General features: G+C 39.2%; 1 protein-coding gene across 2 annotated transcripts in view; it reads left to right on the top strand.

Annotated features, from left to right (window-relative positions):
* EGF (epidermal growth factor) overlaps window positions 1-22,164 on the top strand; it is a 59,389-nt gene that overhangs the window by 26,428 nt on the left and 10,797 nt on the right. For both annotated transcript variants that reach the window (XM_027677034.1, XM_027677036.1), the window contains exons 9-22: window positions 508-630; window positions 1,793-1,918; window positions 2,886-3,022; window positions 4,912-5,060; window positions 6,646-6,750; window positions 8,456-8,679; window positions 11,712-11,879; window positions 12,624-12,773; window positions 13,189-13,335; window positions 13,990-14,106; window positions 15,092-15,217; window positions 17,124-17,243; window positions 18,985-19,135; window positions 21,831-21,995. In XM_027677034.1, coding sequence (XP_027532835.1) covers window positions 508-630; window positions 1,793-1,918; window positions 2,886-3,022; window positions 4,912-5,060; window positions 6,646-6,750; window positions 8,456-8,679; window positions 11,712-11,879; window positions 12,624-12,773; window positions 13,189-13,335; window positions 13,990-14,106; window positions 15,092-15,217; window positions 17,124-17,243; window positions 18,985-19,135; window positions 21,831-21,995 — 2,008 coding nt within the window. The remainder of the gene's footprint in view (window positions 1-507; window positions 631-1,792; window positions 1,919-2,885; window positions 3,023-4,911; window positions 5,061-6,645; window positions 6,751-8,455; window positions 8,680-11,711; window positions 11,880-12,623; window positions 12,774-13,188; window positions 13,336-13,989; window positions 14,107-15,091; window positions 15,218-17,123; window positions 17,244-18,984; window positions 19,136-21,830; window positions 21,996-22,164) is intronic.

The raw sequence follows: 22,164 nt of genomic DNA, 5'->3' as shown, positions 1-22,164 counted from the left end.
AGGTTCATCTCCTGGTTACACCTGGAGTAGTAGGAAAGTAGTTTTTCCTCATTCTCCTTATGTTTTATACTTATTCTTTCAGTATAAATTCCTTGTAGTTTTCAAAACCTGATCTATTTTTGATGAACTGTAAGAAAGAAAGTTTTCAAAATTACCTCTATTTTGATAACACCTCTTCATAGATTTTTGGAAAATGTAAGTCTGATAAGTATAATGGCTTCAGGACTCAGCAATTTTGGCTTTCTCCTGTGCTATAATTAGGAGAGGGTGTGGAAAAAAACTTGGGAAAAAAGAGAAACAGAGGAAAACAAACCTCAGAAACACTGCAGAGGTGTTTTATTTATTTATTTATTTCATTTATTTCATTTATTTATTCATTGTTTTGTTTATTTCATTTTTCCCCCCTGTCTTTTGTTATTTAAGAAAGTGTTAATATCTCTTTCTGGGGGCTTAGTAAAAATTTTTATCATCATTTTAGATTTTTTTCCCCTCTTTAAATTACTGTAGAGCTAATTTCCTGTACAAGTAACGACACTGAATGTAGCCATGGTTGCCTTCAAACATCTAAAGGCCCTGTTTGCTTTTGTCCGGAAGGATCTATACTCAAAGTGGATGGCAAAGCATGCACAGGTAAGTAACATTTTTTCTAGCTGTAGTGACTGCCAAACTCTGGTTATTCTTAGCACTGAGAGCCAGAAGTGAATGAAGGCATTTTACATTCATTTTGTACAGCTGTAAATTTTGTACAAGATAGGAGACAATAGAATGTCAGGTACTTTGAGTGCTTCATTTTTTAATAGATTTTTGTTAGCGGCAACATCCAGTGTTTGCAAGCTAAATTCCTCTGTTGTCAGCACAGATCAAGGCATGTTACAGATTATTATTGCAAGAGACATCTAAAGTTTATATTTGAGGGGAAATATATATACAAAATTAATGCTTGGTTGAAATCTGAAGATGACTTTTTGACATCATGCAGCCCAGGTTCACAGTCACTTACCCAAAAATGGAATTTTTGTAGTCAGAATACTTGAAGCTGCTATGTTCACTAATCTGTCATTCCCCATTCCAGCATTTGTCCAAATTCAGGGGACTGTAATTTTTCAAATGTATCTTTTTAGTCTTAGGGATCAAGATAGCTCCATTACTGCCAGCCTCCTGCCTTGAAAAAAAACCCAACCCTTTCCCTTTTAATCCCTTTCATACATGGGCTGTACTATATTCAAAGTTTCAGTCATTATTGCTGTTTTGCTAGGGACACACCACTGAGTAAGCTCAGGTTGGCATTGAGAATATAATAGAAAAAATAAGAAAAGAATAGTTTCTTTTTATATGAAATCTTGGTTTACTGTATTAGAAAGTATCAATTTTCCATCCTAGCATAATTAAGTTATGGGGAAAGAATTGCATTAATTTGCTGTTTCTTTGCATGGAGTGCACAGTCTGATAAAATTTATTACTCTGCTGCAGATGGGATGATATTTGTATGGGAGAAAAAAGAAACAATGAACACATGGAAGACCTCTCTCTTCATGTGTCCCACCCTTCCATCCCCTATCTTGTGTTGTAAATTTTCAGGAAAAACTCAGTAACAAATTACTAGTAATTTGTTTTCACTTCACTAGATTTCTGCTTTCAGCAGGAGGCCTTTTGGTAAATCTACCAGTCACTGAGATGATTTGGACTGTAGAAATCCTGAGCAGAGTGAATCATTCTCTTATACCTCTGATTATGTTGTATTTTATTTTTTTTTAGAACGGCACAGTAAAATTTTACAAATGCTCTGTTTAAGGTTGTACATCTCCAGATAATGGTGGTTGCAGTCAGATATGCTCTTCTTTAAGCCCATCCTCCTGGGACTGTGCTTGTTTTCCTGGATATAAGCTTCAGCGAGACAGAAAGCACTGCACAGCTATAGGTTGGTGTCTCGGTGTGCCTGTATATTTCTGCCAATAAAAGCAAACCCATTTTTGAGTCCTTTAAAGTGGATGGCAAAACTAGGATCCCTTTTTGCACTGGTTTTAGGCTACTTTGTGAAACTTGTGAAGTATTAGTTGTTAGGAAAGATAACCTGTTTTGGAAATAAACTAGACCAAGCACCACTATATGGTTCAGTCTCCCTCACGGAGGGTTCAATTTATGATCCAACTTCAACATTTCAGTCTGGGCTCCCACACTGCAGAGGTCCTTCCTGAAATGCAGGTTTCTGTGCCTTCAAATAAATGTGGGCATAGTTTCTGCCCAGTTTTACAGAACTGGGGCTGAGGTCCCTACATTTGGAAAAGAGGATAGGAAAGCCTGTTGAAGGACTTTTCCTACAAGGATATTTCTCCTCCACTAGCCCCAGGAAGCCCAGGTATTTGCTGTGCACATTTGGGTTTCAGACCCTTCTATTCTTTCTAAGAAAAGGGCAGACCCTGGTGAGCAGCAAGGTATAAGCAATTGCCCAAGAGAGAGGAGGAAAAAGAAGTTTGTGATTTTTTCAGGAATAAGGGAAAAGCTTTATTTTTTGGAGGACAACATGTTTCTTGCTTTTAGTGTGAAAGAATTCTCATGTGCAAAAGTCAAGTATTCTAGCATTTATGGTGATGCTGTGAAATGCAGAGAGATGATTTTGAGGCTAAGTCACTCAGCGTGAAACACAGTGGGGCTAGTGACTGCCTTTATCAAAAATTTTGAGGCTGATGCTGAAAACTTATATTCACATTTATCTTCAATTTCTGAGGCAAGTGGAATGTAGGAAAATTGCCATAATTTCTTTGTGCTTCTGTTCCTTATTTTGTCTTTTACCATTACCTACTTTCAATGCTACCTAGGTAGTAATGAAAGTTAGAGATCACTTTGAACCTAGTGCAATTAACATACTAGCAAATTTTCATCAACAGGTCCTAAGCCATTTTTGTTATTTGCAAATGGCCAAGATATCCGCCAGATCAGTTTTGATGGAACAGATTATGCAAGTTTAGTTGACTGGCAGATGGGAATAGTCTTAGCGCTGGACTCTGACCCAGTGGAAAATAAGGTAAGGCATTAAAAATGAGAGGATTTCGAAGTGTTGCAAGGACAAATGGATTGAGCTTTCATGTGCCTTAACCTTTCTGCTGTCAGTGATCTGGATTACACGTTGTGCTGCTCGTTGTTCTATTGCCTGTCTAGGAGCACAATAGCTACAAGCTGCCAAAAACTAACTGAACAGTTTCATCTTTTACTTGCTAATTGAATGTGCTTTGTACATTGACAATGATAATTCACAGAGAATTTGGATTTCTAAATTCACTTTGGGCATGATTTCAATTTCAAAGAAATTGTGATTGATAAATTTTCTCCATTAAGATTGCAATGTTGTTTTCTGGAAATATATTGTGGGGGTTTTTTGCTGTGTAGCGGTAAAAGCAATAGTATCTTTTTTTCTGTACAGCTAAATCCCACAATCCCTACTAAATGTAGGAGTAATCTTAACACAGATTACTTCCCATGTCCTGACATTATTCAGCAAAACTGCTGAATGCTCACTGAGTTCATTGCTCTCACAAAATATATTCCTTATATGTAAGATATTGCTGTTGGGAAACAGGAGTCTTCTCTGCAGAAAAAACTGTTTGTCTGTGTGGCTTTATCTTTCCACCCTACTCCTTGTCTTCAGAGTTGGGAATAATAGGAGTTCAGCTGTGCTTTGCTAAACCTTCTCTGGCAGATAGTTATATTTGCCTGTGATGAAATTTATTTACATCTAAAAGTGTTGCAAAGAAATACTGGTTGGTACAGTGAAAGTTGATGATGAGCTCAGTTAAGTTGTTGGAATCATCTCAAGGCCCAGATGGACACAGCCAAACAAATGTAAATGTTACCAGATCTGCATTTACAGGAGGAGCATTTCAGGTGCTTCTGGAACATCGCCACTTGCTCCTGAAATAGGGCCCTGCTGGAGAACTGGCAGTTGTTCTGTGCTGTGCCAAATGTAAATCAGCTGCGCCAGTGATGCTGGGTGTGCACCCGTGTTCTCCTCCTGTGGGGAGCTCAGCGTGGCATTGGGGTGGGCAGTACAGAGATAAGGGGACATGCAAGGGAGTTGCCAGGCTGCAGCAGCCTGGTCTGGTCAGTGCAGAGCAGAGTAGCAAGGAAGCATCCCTTTGTGCTCCCATGGTATTGAATTAGCTGGTTTAATGCTAGAGGCTCCCTCCCGTTTTGTTTGACCTTATGGTTAGCATCAAAACAAAGTTATTTGTTTTGCTGTTACCATTTCCAAGGAAAGCCTCAGCATTGTTTTTCGTATGGTTCTACCATACAGTGTATAGCTCCCTCTGGGTATTGAATACAAGACAAATTTTCTTTCCTCATCCTTGGAAACCACAAGCCTAGTTTCCCCACCAGCAGAGAACTTTTCTTTCAACCCAAAACTGAGAAGCCTCTTCTGGAAATTTTAGAGCCTTACAGAATAGACACCTGGTAAAAAATTAAGGTAACTGCAGGCTGAAAGAGAGAAAAAATAGGAGCAAATTATATAACTCCTTTTCCCCTTCCCAGCTCCTTGACACACACAGACTGCTACTATCTTCTCTCTGCTTCTCCCTTTTCAATATGAGCAGCCAGTGAAATAATGTTTCTTTTTGCTTCCTCAGCTGTGCTTCATGTGAGGGAACTGCTTGCTGAAACCACAGGATATTCAGAGGGCTGTATATAGGGCAACTAGGATTTACAGCTAAGCACAAGCTGCCTGTAGAAGTCATCTTGGTTGAAGGACAAGTGCCTTTTTATTTGGTCAGGGATCACAGGTTACCTGTGCAGCTTATTAGCAGTTTAGGAAACTTTCAAGATGAAAAAGTTGGTTTAGAAGTGCAACTATTAGACAAGGGGAGTAGAGTAGAAAGTGAGATGGGAACTAATAACACCTCGCCTGTTATTTATTTACAGATTTACTTTGCTCATACCGCCTTGAAATGGATAGAACGAGCTAATCTGGATGGCTCAAATCGTGAAAAAGTTGTTCATGAAGCTATAGATACACCCGAAGGCCTCGCTGTGGACTGGATTAACCGTAAATTGTATTGGACAGACAGAGGGTACATGCTCCACAGTGAATTTATGTTGAAGCATGCCATAAAATATTTGGAATAAATGACTGGTGATACAGAAATAGCTGAGCTATCACTCTAATTCAGTAGTGCTTCATGTTCTGATTGGGTAGTTTTAATCTCAAGTATATACAGTTGGAAGGTTCTTCAAAACTGAAATGCTGGAAGTTCCCTTTGAGTCTGCTATTTTATTTTTATCTCTATCTTTCCAAGAAGCAAGGGTTTGGACTCAGTTGCAAGGAATCTAAAGCATGTACCACGTATATACATATACGCATGTGCGCATGTGCATGTGAATATATATGTTTACACTCGTTTATATACACTCTGTGTGTGTGTGTGCATATATAGGTATATCTTTATATATACATATAAAAAAGAATATTACTGTATCGAGTATGTCTTGGGCAGAAGTCAGTGTTGTTGGCAGCTAGAATCATGCCCCTTTAAACTATTGGAGGGTCTTTGTCGATTATCTCTGCTAAAAGAGGAATGACAATATGACTTTAATTTCAGCTGATATCTAAAATTATATGCTGAGAGAAACAAAACTGACCTTTGCTGAAAAGGCAGTGCCAGATCAAAACACACAATGAAGACTCCTTGAAGAGCGGTCATGATGTTTCAGTATGATCCATAATTCATTAGTCAATAGAAAGTAATTTTGAATATTCAGATCACCCTCCTCCCTTATAAATATGCTGCTAGTCCACTTCCTTGCTAATAGGTGCAATCTCGTCTACATGATTGTGCTCCTGTAGAAATATGCCAGCGTTTCTTGTGAAATAGAAAATGATGGCATTTGTCTCTGTAAGACAACAGTCCAGGGGGAATCTGAGAAATGGAATTGGCAACTTTCTTTTCAATCACTGCATTTATCTGTTTGTATTGCATATTTGAGGGAATATATTTCTCCTTCCATCTCTATGTGGCCTTTCTTTGAAGTTTTAGATAGGCACGGAAGGCTGTAGGCTTTCAGGTAGAGGCTGGTATTTGTTTGGCAAAGTGAAGATTGCAGCAATAAAATCAGTTTTCTGGGAAAAGGCTGAATTTGAAGACTGGCAAAGTAGATTCTATACTTGACTTGGCCACATATTTTAGGAGTGATCTTAAGAACTTTAGCCTCATTCTTTCCTGAAAAATAGATGTAAAATGATTGGGGATTTCTGGATGAAAAATGCTGCATAAAAATACTATTTAAAAAAATTCTTTATACATTTGATAATGGCATTTGGTTAGGAGCTGGTTTTCCTCCTGAATCCCTTTAGAGCTAACATTTATCTGTTAGTGATCATACTTCCAACTCATTATTTGCCCAGAGAAGGAGAACTTAATGTCTTCTGCAGAGCAGCAGGTATTTTATCATCATGCCCTGGACCAAATAATGAGGCTGTAACTTGAATTACTGGTTGATAAAACAACTGGACTCCCCACATCTGCGGGATTATTTTCTGTCATTGTAAATTTATTTATTACAGCTAAACTAAATTGATGCAAAATCTTAGTACATTCTGCCTGAGAAGGTAATTAAAAAGATAGCAGGGAGGACTTAACTGTGCCTTGTGTTTTGCAGGAAGGCACACATCGAAAGGAGCAATCTGAATGGAATGCAAAGAAAAATGATCATCTGGGAGGATATCTCCCAGCCTCGAGGGATTGCCATTCACCCATTTGCTAAGTAAGGAGTGAAAAATGCAGTTAATCATGTAATACTTAGGGAGGGTTTTTAAAAATGACCATGCCAGCCTTGCCCTTTTGGCAGTCAAAATGTGCATTAGTCTCCTGCTAGCTTAGTCATTGCATTGCAGAGTTGTGTGAACTGCATTGTTTCATTGCTGGATTTCTCTTTTGAGCTGGGACATGTTCATTTCTCATACAGATTTAAAAGAAAATACCAGAAGCATTAATGATATTGTATGCAGTTTAAGCTAAAGATGCATGAGCAACTAAAGTCACTCTGACTGTAAGCACCACAGTACAAACTTTGATGGTTCCATATCTATTAGTGTAAAGAAGGTAGTCACTTTTAACCAATAGTGCTTACAAAGTAGTTTTTTGGCCATGGTTCAGTTTCTTAGGAAACTAAACCTAATCTACTGTTGTGGAGATTTGTTGATTTAAATGCACCTTATAACTTCTTAACTAGTGTCGAGATGATTACAGGAGATTTGGGTGTTTAAACTCTTGATACAATTCTGTCCATCTTAATCAATGACCAAGTCCATGGATTTCAGTCAATATGTCTGTAGTAGGAGCATTTTAAATCTGTTGTTTTTTCAAATTATTTTTTTATGTTCATATCCTATATAACTAAGTACCCATGAATCAAGGAATGAAGCAAAGTTGGGGAGGGTGTTTTGTTAGTTGCCCTTTGGACATAAAAGACCTGAAAGAATTTTTCAATAGAGGTTGAACGTGATGGAGACATTTTGCAGGAAAACTTTGTAGAATGAGTAGGTTCTGGGGGATTGTTTATTAGAATTATTGGTAGATGCAAAGGGTACAAGGGGAAAAGGAAGAGAAAACATCACTAAAATTTTCATTTTTAGAAAGTTAATGGTGAAGGGATGAACAGACATTATGGCGATGTCCATAGTTGTAAATATTGAAGAGAGATCTGAAACACAGTTAAGACTATTGAAAATATTGGTCCCTGCATTGGCTACAGCAAAACTACTTCAGTAAATAAAGCTAAATGAATCTGTGGGTTATTTCAGTAAACCTGACAGAGGCAACTTATGCCTGAGAAGACTAGAGCTCAAACTTCAGAAGTAATTTGTGATTTTGGTATCCCTGTTTTTAAGTTGCCATCTAGCACTCTCTGTTCGTTGAAAAACATTAAGCACCCAGTGAGTAACACACAGGACTTTAGAGGGAGACCCCAAAAATCACGATTTTATTAAAAGAGGAAAATATACTGGTTTATTTTTTAAAATCAAAATAACCTGTGTACTCTTGCTTGTTTTCCATGGGTAGTGGGTAATTTTGGTTCCATTTGTGTATTATTATGCCACTGTTTGGACAAGGTGCTGGCTAATGCATTGTCTTCTATTGTCTGGGTTTGCTAAACCACTATCAGCTGTCATGTGGAAAATCAAAAAGCAGATATAAAGATCTGGCAATTAGCGTAGGCGGGAGTTGTTTTTCAAAGGTTTTGTGCCAGTGAACAGAGGATTCTGCATAAGTCCCAGTGTAATCACCTGGAGTCTTATGGCAAGCGTGAAAAGACCAGAAGCCAATATGTTTGCTTGATGCATGCACTTTTTCTCCTGTGACTTGGGGCTGTATTGCTCTGATCTGACCTTTCTGCTTTGAAAGAACTCCATGGAGAGGAGGACAAACATTTGCTTACTGACTTCCCGTATTCATTTTGTTTTCCAAAGGAGATTATTCTGGACTGACATGGGGGTCAGTCCCAGGATTGACAGCTCTTCATTAGAAGGCATCGATCGTCGGGTTATAGCCAGCACTGGTCTGGTGTGGCCCAGTGGAATAGCTCTTGACTACTTAGCAGACAAAGTGTACTGGTGTGATGCTAAGCAGTCAGTGGTTGAGAGCGCAAATCTGGATGGTTCTGGTCGTCGAATTCTTGCACAGAATGATGTAGGTGAGGTTTTGGCACTGATAATTACCTACTGTTGCTTGTCAATCTGTGTGTATACCTGCATATGTGCATGCAAATTACTGGCCAGCAGCTGTGCTGTAGATCCCATACAACTCTATGTTGAGGTTAATGGCCTCACTTTCATTCTTTATTCTGTTACCCAGCTGACCTTTATCCAGTTTAGCAAAAGTATGTCTTTCTAACACTCTCTGCTTTTACTAATCAGTTGCTTTGCATTGCACAGAGGACTTCTCTGCCTTCACAGAAAAATGAAAATACGGAAAAAACTTAAAAATGTGGTTTGCTCATTTCATGCATGGCTGCTTAGTTTAATTCAGGTTTTGCTGTGTTTATTATATCAGTGAGTTATTTTGACATAAACTGAAAGTCAGTTAATCTTTATTGTTAAGGTTCTAGAGAAGCAAACCTGCATCTGCAATGTTGAACACTGGAATGATTCTAAACACATTAGATATCAAATGGAAAAATTATTTATACACTTTGCTGGTAGTTGTTATGGCTTGAGCAGAGTGAGGTCTTGGAGGAATCAATGTTCTCCAGTTCAGGAGACATCAAAGGGCCTCAGCAGAGCGACTTTCCAGCCTTCCTCTCTTTCCTCTGCTGTGCATATTCTGCTGTGCTCTCCACCTTGCAACTGATCTGCAAAGAAGGACTGTGAAGCCTGAACAAAGTTTCACTTCGTTCCTCCACAAGGAATGGGACAATGTCTTACAGGGAGAAAACAGAGAAGGAAAGCTAGGAGCACTGTAGAAACATGGGCTATGAGAAAGGAGATAGGCTTGGAGCAGTGATACGGCAGTTTGGAGGTGGGAGAAAAGGACATCAACACTGTATGCAAAGAAGTGAAAGAATTGAAGGCCTGTAGGGGTATGAATTTAGAGAAGCAGAGAGACTTGATGTCCTGATGTTTTGCTAATGCTTTTAGTGAGACCAGAATTCAGTTTTTTTTCTTGGATAGCTGTACACTGGAGGATGGGAAGGTGGCATCTCTTCATAGCAGTTCTGCTGTAACATGAATTTTTATTACAGCAGCTCCCTCTAGTGCTCCGGTACTGAGAACTCATTCAGCACTGCTGCATGCAAAATAGGTAAATTAGTTCTGCTCTTCTGCTAACGCCATTTTCAGCTGTAAGTATCACAGCCCGTAAGCACCTGCCCAAGGCAACAAACAACACAACCACTCCTTTTGTTTATGCAACCATTTAGGTTTGCATTGCTCTGGGAAAAGTTCATGAGATTATTATTTTTTTTTTCTTGCTATCTCCATCGATTGACACTAATTTTAATCTTTAATGTATTTGTAAATTAAGAGGTTAAGGAATTGCTGATCAAAGCACAGTGCTGTTTGTGGATAGTGCAAGCTATAGATCCTAAAACTATGAGCAAATGTTTGGGTGGGGACAGCATCTAGATCTTGGGCTAGTTGCTCAAATTTAATGGAGAGAAAAGCTAAGAACCAAGACCAGTGATTAAGCATGGTTCAGTGGAGGTAGTGAAGTGCCAAAAATATGCTCTTCAACTTAACACATAAGAACACTTAAAGAGTGTCTTAGAATTTTTTTATATAGGAGTGGGTTTTTTCAGTTTATTTCCAAGGTGTATTTAAGATATACCAACGCATACTCCTTCTCCAAGGTTCTAATTTATCTGTTGTTTTGTTTGCCTGTTTGCTTAGCTTTGATTTTTTTATTTTTATTTTTTTTAAACTAATATATTTTGGGATCCCGATTTCATTACTGAAATTAAACATCACCTAGTTGAGGTCTACATCAAAAAGCAAAAACACAGATCATAAAAATCATGTACCTACAAAACATACCTTTCAGAGAGGCTCAGACTGCAGCAGTACAGTGTTGTGCACATGCAGGCTGTGAGGAAGGGCCAGCACCAAGCAAACCTGCTTAAGCCAGGAAGCACCCACTCTGAAACCTAGTGGACATCCATGGAAGAATAGTATGTGTTCTTACATTCCATTGCAAAAAGCTTGCCCAAAGTCTAATTTGAAATCAGGAGATTTCTAAGTGTACAGAAAGAATGTTTAGTCTCATATGGACTAATGACAATTTTCTATCATGAGAGAGATATTAAAAAGAGTCAGAATAATTTTGTAAAGATCTTTATGTCTGCCCTTATATATGAAAGTGTCCTTTGGATCCCGAATTGCTGAGCTTATCTCTGGAAGTCAAACTGGGTATCTGAGTTTTCCTAGTACAGATAATGTGCTACCACGGAAAAGTTCCTGTACTCTGAACTTGGGGTGGAATTTCTCACACCTACAGCTAGTCATGTAAGTGTTAGATGCCTGGTTGAAGCTGTTGTCTAGCATCCTGTTGTCATCAGTGAAAAAAGAGGAAGCTACCCGAATGATCCATTGCCTCCTGTGGTTTGTGTTAGCTGTTTCTGTTAGTTAGCTGGCTACATGCATATGTGGCCCACTGTATTGCACTTGTGTGTACTTTTGGCACTTGCAGAGACCATACACTGGGTTTAGGGTCCTACTGTGGATCTGTGGATACAGTGTCTGTAACTCCCAGGCTGCTCGGTATCAGTACATTTATGCAAGATGACAGATGACATGAGTTCCTCTCCACCTTGTTGTGTGAAGACTGAAAAAGGAGCTGTGTACCTCAGCAGCTCTGTGCTGGGCCACTTACTGGCAGTGGAGGGAGTCACTTCAATTCTGAAAGGCTGGTCCCAATGCTGCCTCAAGAAATAATGGTGTCTGAGGTAGAAGGATTTTGTGAACTTCATCTTTTTGGAGATCACCTGAAGTATACAGACTGTACTGAGCCAGGCAATTGTCATAACCTCCTTTGCTAAGAGCATAAGTAACATGTGCCCATGGTCCATCGTTCACAGACACTTATCCCTGCCCATGAGCAAACAAAGTGAAGAACTGGCTATGGCTATGCCCCATCTTAGAAGTTGACCTGTATGAAGACAATGCTTTTGTTTACATGGTTTCTTGTGTATGTTCTGCAGATGTGGAAATGATAAATCTAATGTCTTTGTAGGCCACCCTTTTGCTGTAGCGGTGTTTGAGGACCACCTTTGGTTTTCTGACTGGGCTAGGCCATCACTAATGAGGGTGGATAAGAAGACCGGCCAAAACAGGGTACGTCTTCGAGGCAGCATGCTGAGACCCTCATCAATGGTTGTAGTGCATCCTTTGGCGAAACCAGGTATACTGCAAAAACTAAGCAGTCATTCCCTTCCAGCCTCTTCTTGTTCACTGATGTCAGTACAATAGATGTCCTTGGGGAGACGATTATCTTCTCAGAAATCATCTCTTTTAAAAGCCTTGCATAGTCAGACTGGGATTTATTGAAAGCATCATCTGGGCATGTGTCCCAGGAATGCTGACAGTCTTTGTAAATTTATGTTCATGCCCAAGAATAGATGCTGGTCCATTGCCACGAGGCCACAGTCTTTAAATTCCTATTTATCCTAGTTTATTAGCACTCCTCACACACACAAATAATAACAAATGACATGGAGAAACATTTTGTAATATCCATTAGTTTTGGATCAAATAATTTGATTTTCTCTTTGGAACAATTCCCCTGTAAGAGAAAAAAGTAATTTAATAGACTAGGATTGAGAGAAGGTAATCACAGGTTCCCTATGCTCTTGTAATGTTCTTTCAGGGAATGTTAGGACTCTAAATATTAAAGGAGAAATAATAAAGTGAATAAAATAATAACAAATGTGGTACGTATATTAGATACAGAGTATATGAATCTGATTTCCTGCCAAAGACTAAGTGATAATATCTATGTTTTACTATATGGATCTGTTGTTAAATAAAAATTTTAAAAAGTGTTCTAGTTTTTGTCAGTCCTTATTCCCTTTCCCAGCTTTGCACAGCTACATGAAGATGTTGACTAAAGAAGTAGCTTGTTAAGTTTCCTGTTTTTCTGCATTAGGGGCAAATCCTTGCCTTTATCAGAATGGAGGCTGTGATCAGATCTGTGAAAACAATTTTGGAATTGTACATTGCAAGTGCCATCCAGGATTTGGGAAAACTCAAGATGGAAAAACCTGTCATGCTCTGGGTTCTTCCAACTCAACAGAAGGTACAATCCTCCAGTTCCAAAAAAGACCCTCCTCAAACCTTTGAGGATCCTGACAAACAGCATTGAAAAAATTCCTCTTGCTCTAACATAAGGAATGATGGGGTGTTGTCCTGGGACAAGTCTGACCACAGTAATTTTTTCCCTTGGCATTTTAGCAGTGAAAGAGAAGTGTGCAGTGCTGTCAACTATTGTGAGCAATATGTCACATTCCTCCTCTTTTGTATTTGTGGAAACCCACCAGTGAGTGGTTTTAGGAATGACTTGAGGTCAGAAACAGGCTAGTCTGGGAGGATGCTGATGTTTATTTTAAAAGGAAACCACCATGGTTATTGGAAAGTAGACAAGGAATAGAAAATCAGAAAGTTAATTCAGTAGATTTAAATAGTCTGTGTCGCTTTTTTCTTGTCTTTTTCAGGAAGTGTCTCTGTGCACAAGGAGGTAGTGCCAATGCCACCACCAGATATCGTCCTCCAGAGCACACAGAGCAATGGGATTTTTAAGGATATGGACAGTGGGCAAAAGCAGAAAACAATTTTTTTGATGGCTGAAATCATGGTATCAGGTAGAGTCTGATGATTGTCTTTCTTATATTTACTGTGAGGCTCTGAACAGGTTTATAGAACAAAAAGAAATCATAGACCTTAAATGAAGAAAAACTCAGTGTCAAGACTGGTGGCATTCATGCTTTTAACCTTCTTACAAGAAGTTGGGTCTATGCAGTTATGCCAGGTAGGACTGCTTTTTTGTTTGTTTGTCTCCATGTTCCTTTGCTATGTAAAAAAAATTGATAATATTATCCTGGTCTAGAGAACACACATTTCTAATTTGGAACACTTGGGAAAGTCTCTCCCTTAGATTTTTCAAGTCTATTAAGTGCCTCTGAACAAAGCTGAAGTAAAACCATTGAATTCTACCCATGTTTGATGACACTAGATCATTAAATTTTCTAGGTTTTGAATACATTATTCAGAAATCCTTATACTAAATTACATGTCAACTCCATCTAGACAAAGTGAACAGTCCTAATGATTGTATTGGCTTGTCATCAATAATCACGGAGAGCCAAGTTTCAAACTTTGACTGTATGTTCTGATTCTCTTAGTTTTTTGTTTGTTTAGTTGGGGGGGTTGTTTCTGGGTTTTTTTTTCCTTTGATCTTTTGATCTTTCCAAATATGTCTAGTGGATTGGGGTTTTTTTGCTTTGTCTATGCTATAGATCAAGATGACTGCACTGCACTAGAATGTTACGTCAATGCAGAGTGTGTTTTGCTGGAAGATGGTGCTGTGTGCCAGTGTTTGAAAGGATTTACAAGGAAGGGGAACTCATGCTATGGTAACAAAAGACATTAATATAACTTTCGGAAAACTGTCGACTGTGGGAGAGGAAGAAAATCTATCTTCTTTCACATTGGCAGCTCTGCTGTGTGAGCCATGACAGAAAGGTCAATAGTATGAAAGGGATGATGAGCAGAGAGCATGTGAGTTGAAATGGCTAATTGTCACATGCCTGATTTGCCCCTGAGTCATGAGAGTTAATCCTAATGATATTAACAAGACATAATGGGGATAATAGGAATAAAAGCATCATGTATTCTTTTTTAAAAATTGCCTTATTATGAAAGCTCAGTCCATAGACATGATAGATTATGTATAATTTAGAAATTTGTATTAAGGAATCTCTTAAAAAATTAGTATTCCTGATGCAATGTTTATATAAAAGTGCTGCTCTTTTTTCTTTCTAGCACTAGAGACTAACAACCATGCAACACACTGCTTAGGGTGGTCTTTAAATTTTTGGACTTGTATGCAACATAAATGGAAGAACTTTGTCCTCTCATAAAGGGCAGGAGAGAAAGGTGTTAGAAAGAGAAAAAAAAATACCATTTGGTGGCTAAGCATGAAGACTAGAGGACTTTATGTTGCTATAGAAAGGGAAAAAAAATTGTGAGCTCACGTGTTTTTTCACAAAACAAAGTTTCTCAATGATCTTACGGGTCTTTTCCATCCTGAAGGATTCTATGATTCTTTAATGTAAGGCTTTGGTTTGAACTTCTTTCAAACAGATTTTTTTTTTAAAGAAAGTGGTATTGGGGGAGCCTCTAGGTCTCCAGTTGACTCTCTTAGGTCCTTTAGAACATCTGCCTCAAATTTCATACCAAAAAAGACCACAAAGTCCTTCTCTTTTGATTTGCTTCAGATGCATAAATTGCAAGTGACAGCACAGTTTGAGGGAGATTCATGATGTAGATGTTTCTTTTAATTGATTTCCTTGATGGTTTCATGACCCATGTGTCCTGTCTCCTTGTTTTATCTCACAGATGTTGATGAGTGTGCTGTAAATATGGACCGCTGTGATCGAAATGTGTCGGGCTGCATCAATACGGAAGGGAGCTATGTCTGTAAATGCCTGGAGGGCTACACTGGGGATGGAGTCCATTGCTATGGTATGGGCATGTGTGAGGGCTGTGCTGTGTCTGGAAGGCTGGGACAGGATGAATGAGCAAGAGACATGATTAGGGCTAGCCTTCCAACAGGCTGTGAAGCTGTCGTCTGAGCTGTTCTGGTTCATTTTGAATAATCTGGTAGGGGCATGGATACTAACAGTGGCTTCTCCAGACAGCTGACATCTATCATTTCTGCCTTTTTGATTTTTTCCTCCCTGTTTGAAGTGTGGTAACCTCAGCAACTGATCAATATGCAAAGCCTGTAGTTGTCAGTGAATATCTTCTCTCATTGTTTGCACTCTTTTTAGTAGCTATAGAAGGGGAGAGAGGAAGAGTGAAGGGGAGGAGGGAAGTGGAGGTGAAGCAGTAGAGCTTTATTGGAAATCGTTGCCATGAATATAAACGAAAGCAGGTATTGAGTGTGTCATAATACTCATCAAATAATTCCAGGTCTGTTTAATAGGCATGAGGCTCAAGGTGTGACACTGACAACTTGAGTACATTTAGAGTCCTGTTAATAATCAGACCCACTGATTTTCCCATCCAGCTCTAATACCAGGTCTCTAGTTCATTCCTTTACATCTCTTAAATTCTTAATCCATTTTAGCGGTAAATATGAACAGGAAACCTTATCTCTCCAGTATTTGATTAGCACACAGTTTGTTCAGAGCTTTATGAGAGTCTTGGCTTCTCTTTTGTCCTTTTCTTTTTCCTTTTTTCCCTTAGGGTCTAATTCAAAGCCATTACATTTGAACCAATTCTTACATAATCTTTACTGGACTTTGGTTCTTCAACACTGGTTAGGATGGCTAAAAAATTAAGAACAATATCATTATTATTGGTAGAGTTTGGAAAGTATCAGAGGCTCAAGATTCGAGAAAGCCTTTTGCCTACAATGGTAAGAGACAGAGATCATGTCCTTGAGGATGTTTGGAAGTGGAGATGAAAGTGCGCACAGAAGTGACAAACTCCTCTTTCTTTCCCAGCACCCTATAGAAGGCATGCCCTCAGGCATCCCTGGACTCTTTCTGTCTGTGGTATAGTTGCACAGCTAGAAGGATTGTGTTACCTTCCACTATTATTGAAAAACAATCTATTATCTTCCTGAAGTCTTGAAATCCAGAAAATAGTAAGATTCACAGCATTTTATAAAAGATACAATATTATTATGATGTAAACAGAACTGGAACTTATTTTGTATTTGATAACTTGAAATGTATTATGAAACCCAGAAACTGGTAAGTGCCTTGGTACTTCACTTTTAGATGCCTTCCTGCATTCACAATGCATTCCTGCATTCCATTTCTATAGTGTTTTGAGCCATATCCTGTTAATTTTACTGTAGAAAAAGTCCCAGTGGTTTAAGCAATCATTTCACAAAAACTGGGGTAGTAGGTCTGTGATTCCTCAAAGTAGATCTGGCACATATATTCTGCTGACAGTTCATAAAATGAATCAGAGGCTGCCAAAATCTGGTATGCAAACCCTTTCAAAGGTCCCACCTTTGAGGGGCGTGCTTAGGTGCTTAGGAACATGCAGGTGCCAGCCTGGCAGGAGCTACTGACGTGGACTTTGCTAGAGAAGGCGTGGAGGCAGGGTGAGGGTATGCAGTAGGATGGAGGTGAGAGGTATATATGAGCCTAACACTGGCTCTGAGCCTGGAAACTCTTGTAATCAGGGAGCCTCTTCACAGTAATTCAGATCCTCACTCATTGAAGTGTTCACATGAACTGAATAAATCTGTAGGTTTCTAGACCTTTTCCTTCTGCCTAAACTTTTTGTTTAGGCTGAACTAAGTGGGTAGTACAAGGGTGGGCAGTTCCCTATCCCCAAACCCTTCTGCTGCCCTTTTAACTGATGCTCCGAGTCATTTCATTCTTCTAACTGCAGACTGTTTGGGTGACAGATATTGATGAGTGCAAGACGAGGTCCCACACCTGCGGAGAGAACATGACCTGCACAAATACAGAAGGAAACTTCACTTGCTCGTGTGCTGATCATGCTTCTGGAACTGGCATCAGTTGCAGTGAGTAAATGGAGTGAGCAAATAAAATGAAGTGGCCCTTCATTAAGAACAGTGTTCTTGGATAAATCGTTATACCTGGAAACCAAGGTATACCTGCACAGTGATGTACCGACCAGATTGTGGATGCATCTAGCATTGCATTAGGAGGCTGTTTTGAGGTGGACTAAGGAAACTAGATCTGAGTTTAGTTTGGAAATATCTACATTAAGGTTCAGTGTCTCAATATAACAACCAATCTATCTAATGGCCTTTACAATCAAAAGCAGAAGTAAATGCTCCTTGGAAGTAATATTTTTGGAGGTAATTTCAGTCTGTGTCATTTTTCAAACACTCTGGGCCTTCCTTCCCTCTGCAGAAGTCTAGCACAGAAACTGCCCATTATTTAAGTCCCACTTGATTCTTCAGAAAAAACTTGTCTTTCAGATCCAGTCACTAATTTTTCAAAAGAGCTCTGAAACTCTTCAGAAAATCTGATTACCTGTTTGCTGAAGGGAGCTGCAGAAGGTTCAGCACTAGTGACTATCCGACCCTCATTTCAGTGCCTCAATGTGGCAGCAGCATTCTTGGAAAATGTGGAGCTAAGCGACTCATTGTCTTACTCTGTGTCATCCCCCCCCGGTCAGGGTGAATTTTACTCCAAATCAAGTGGCTGTCTGATGATGGAGGGACACTGTGTGATTGTCACAGATCTATTTCTGCAGAAAAACAGAAGGAAATTATGGCTTTCCTAAATAGAACATCTTTTCAGTTACTTAAGCTTTCAGTAGTTTCAGATGTCACTCAGAAAATTATGACTTTAAATGATGGATGACTTGGAAGTAATGCTTTCTAGGTCCCTCATCTGTCAGCCTGATTGCATGTCTTCATAGGTGTTAACACACTGGTTTTACTCTTTTAGCAATTTTAGCAAGATGCAATTTTCTTCGCAGAATGCACACACACCTGGGGTTCACTCATCCCTTTCCACTCAGGCTCTTTGCCATGGCAGTTCTCCCACAAATGAAATTTTAAAAAACAAATGTCATCGAAGGTCATGTTGCAATAAAACCGGTGTGCGGCATAAAACTGATCCCATAATAGTATGAAAGCAATTAGGTGTGTTTCTTCTAAGCCATAGTGTCAGAAATTCTTTGCCATGTATCTGTTTTGTTCTGACCTATAGATTCGATACAGCATCAGTGTAGGCAAGAAAACATTCCTTTTCTGTAAGAGTATGTCTGCACTGTAGGTCATGCTGTGCAGAGGTATTAGTGCTACTTTTAAAACCAGCTAGTTTGGATAGGTGTGTAGATGACAGCGTGTGCGATTCAAAGCAGGCTATAGAATCCTTTGGAGAACTGGGTCCATAGGGTTCCCTGCTTCCCCAGTTATGTTGCTACCTGTATGTGAGCTAGCCCTCTGACTGGTACTTCATGCATGGTAGAGATTTACTGTACCCCACAGCTGCATAAGTAGCAAAAATCATTTGAGCGTAAGCACCTAGACAATTTATGCAGTTTCTCCTCAGAGCTGGACTCACATATCTAAATAGACAGAATTCAGTTTGTGGCTCTTTCATTGCAAATTTCAAATCAAGCATATTTAGTAATTTGATCTCAATTTATGTTAAAACACAAGTAATTAATTGAAATTAGATATTTTTACCTACTTTTGTACCTTGAAGTTCTGGAACTCTTTTGTAAGATCACATTGCCAGTGTGGCCAAAAGCTTGAGATGTCCTTGTGAAATCCTCTGTTTCAGAAACTACTGTTCCCCCAACTGTTGTCAACAATGAATACTCTACAGACGCTGTGCAAGGTGATATTGTAGGATGCCCTCCTTCGTATGAGTCGTATTGTCTTCATGGTGGAGTGTGCAACTATGTTTCTGATCTACAAGACTATGCCTGCAAGTAAGTACAGAAATTTGTGTTTTCTGTTCTAATCAATGGCACCCTTATGGTGCTACCCTTAATTAAGTGCAGGCAGTGAAGAGTATGTCCATATTATCTGTTCATCACCATGCTAGCAATTAGAATTAGACTTTCCTCTTTTCTGTAAGTGATCACTGTAAGTTTCAGTATGTGGCCATTCTGTTCACACCCATTGCAATTAATAGTAGAATTGGACTTGTTCCCTAAGGACTTGATTCTTTGCTTTGGAAATGGGAGGTAAGCTGTTAAGTGATTAGTGCTCATGGCATAATAAAAGAGGTGCTTGCTGTCTCTCCTTTACATATTGTGCTGGCTTGTACCTCCCTGTTGGTCTTGCTGTTCACGTGTAGCATTCAGTGGGGTGGAAGAGGACATCTCTGACTTGTCTTCTCTGACTGAGATGGGGGGCCAGAAGTGGTGTCAGCATCTTCCCTTACAGTTTGAAGAGTCTTGGTCCTCGGCAGAAAGGATACAACATAACAGCCTTCCTAAAATCAGGGAGAGTAGCAATGAGACCTCACAAATGAGACCTACTTCTCCCCTCAATATTTTTGCGAAGCCTAAGTCTGGGTTCCCCAACTGCAGGCACTGATAAAAGCAAGGAGAATCATCTCAACTCTCTGGAAATCAGCCTTAGCCTGTTCAATGTGGCAGCCTAGTCCTATGGGCTAATCATTTCTTCAAAACCTTTAATGCTGCCATTCAAGTCTGTAACTTGACTATATTTGAATCTGTGCTGTATCTTTCTTCAAAATCAAGCATAAATGTGTTTACAGTGGGACAAATCCAATGCCTGCCTCCTCCGCTCAGGTCTCAGCTGGTAAGTGAGGACCTGTGCAGGGGATGGATGCTGTTCCATAGTAGGTAAATCTCCCTCTGTGTCTCAGTAATTCAGGTGGTTCTGGTATAACTCTGGAGTGAGGAGAGCAAGCTTTGTGCTGAAGGGTTTCTTTGACCCACCATTCCCCCAGGTCTTCCTTGTACTGCACTGCAGGAACCCCTGTGCCAGTTCATTCCTGCAAGCAATGTCACATCCTAGGCTTTCTTATTTTTAAATATGAGTGGTCTCCACTGCCTACAGACCTCTGTACCTCCAGAAATATGAAAAGAATGTATCTCATGTACATACAAGGGAATGAAGTAGGTGCTTTGTGCCATGGATTTCCTAAGCTCACTAAAGACATTACATGAGATGGACTCATGGTCATCCCAACTATCTGTTGTGAATTTTTAGTGTAAAATTTAGAGGCATTGAAAACTATCTCCCTTTTTTTCCACCTCATTTCTTCTATTGAAACTAAAGAGTACAAAACTGCAGGACTTTCAAATTGGATCACATATTTTTTTCTTTTATTTGTTAGGTGTTAGCGCATAATAAGAATCCAAATGTACATGTTATTCAGTTCTAGAAGTGGAAGAAGTTAAAAAAAATTAAGGAGTGACCATACTTAGCCATGCTTTTGGGGGCCAGGCTTTGTATGTGGACCTTGCTGGCTTCTGACCTTGCTGAATTCTCACTAGATGGCAGCATTCATTCATGTAGGCTCTAATATATTAACTAGCAAAAGGAAGTAATGGAAAAATGTTATCCAGCAAAAATATCTAGCAGAAATCACATACCAAATGTGATTTGTATTTTTATTAATAAAAGATCTTAGACTAGAAAGTAGATCTTCCATCATATGTGAAACTCATTGCGATCTAATGTTAAAAACTTAGCATTTTTTCTGCCTTCCAGCACGTATGCATTCTAAATTGTGACAGAATGAGAGTATTTGTGCCTGATTTAATAATGAATGCAGGTATAATAATTTCAGAACATTAGGTAAAAGCTGCTGCTGGTTAAATCCTGTTTCTCTTGCTCGTTTGACTAGCCCTTGAACTTAAGTAAAATTAGACCAGTAAGAATTGTGAGAAGGAGTTGAGCCCCTGTTGCTGAGAGATTGTTACAAATTTAGTAGACTTTTCATTTTTTTTCCATTTTTTATTTATGTGTCCCGTCTTGCACAGTAAACTAGGCTGGAATTCTTTTTGATGTATTTCTCACTTTCTAGTAATTTTGATTTGAGGGTTTCGTGCATTGATAAGATATTTCTATGTTGTGTTTTACAATGGTAAAATCAAACAGATAAAGAAAAACTACCTACAGAAGAACCTTGTAGTAAGACTAAATTTCAAGGATATTTCTAACCCATATGAGGGATTTTTAAAAACACTTTAATTCATCTTTCATTTTAAAGATTCAGATTAAAATTCAATTCCTTTAACCAAATCACTCTGAAAATATGAGTAAGTCCTATATTGCCTACTTGAAAGAAAAGAGCTTGCTGCTGGAAGCAGTCAAATGGAAAATCTTAGGGAAACACTAACCACACAGTAGGATTTAAGAGAAAATATTTTTTTCTATTTTTTTACCCATTGGAATCTGGAAATTGTAATCTCACTGTATAATTCTGTAGGTGATTCAATATCAGTAAAAAAAAAAATTGTAATATTGAATTATACTTGTTTTGACAGCATTCCTTCAAAGTCTTTTTGTCTTCACTGCTACGAAATTCAACCAGATATTTCTGTAGCAGTTGCCAATAGTAAATCAATATGCAAGGTCACTGAAGTGATGGTGTGGGGTTTTCCACTGCCACCAGTTACAAAGTGTGCTCATTTCCTTTGGCAGCTGTGTGACGGGCTACGTTGGGGAGCGGTGCCAGTTCAGTGATCTGGAGTGGTGGGAGCAGCAGCATGCCGAGCGGGTGAAGATGCGGAATATCACCATCACAGTGTGTGTAGCCGTGCTGGTCCTTCTGCTGCTGCTGGGGTTCCTGGCTGCCTACTGCCACAGGTAGTGCTTCCAAACACGCGCTGTGATTGTGAGACACAGGGGCTGAGGTGCTGCTGACTTTCACAGAGTGCTCATGGTGAAGAACGTGAGCTGTTCCTCAGCTGATGGAAAGCACCATATCAAGCTTGCTATTATTTTGCTTTGCAGTTATTGGTTGTATGAACAATGC

Source organism: Neopelma chrysocephalum, unplaced genomic scaffold (genome assembly GCF_003984885.1).
Source record: "Neopelma chrysocephalum unplaced genomic scaffold, ASM398488v2 Primary Assembly neopelma1_42b, whole genome shotgun sequence".
NCBI classification, from domain to species: Eukaryota; Metazoa; Chordata; class Aves; order Passeriformes; family Pipridae; genus Neopelma; species Neopelma chrysocephalum.
This window is presented reverse-complemented; position numbering and strand designations above follow the sequence as displayed.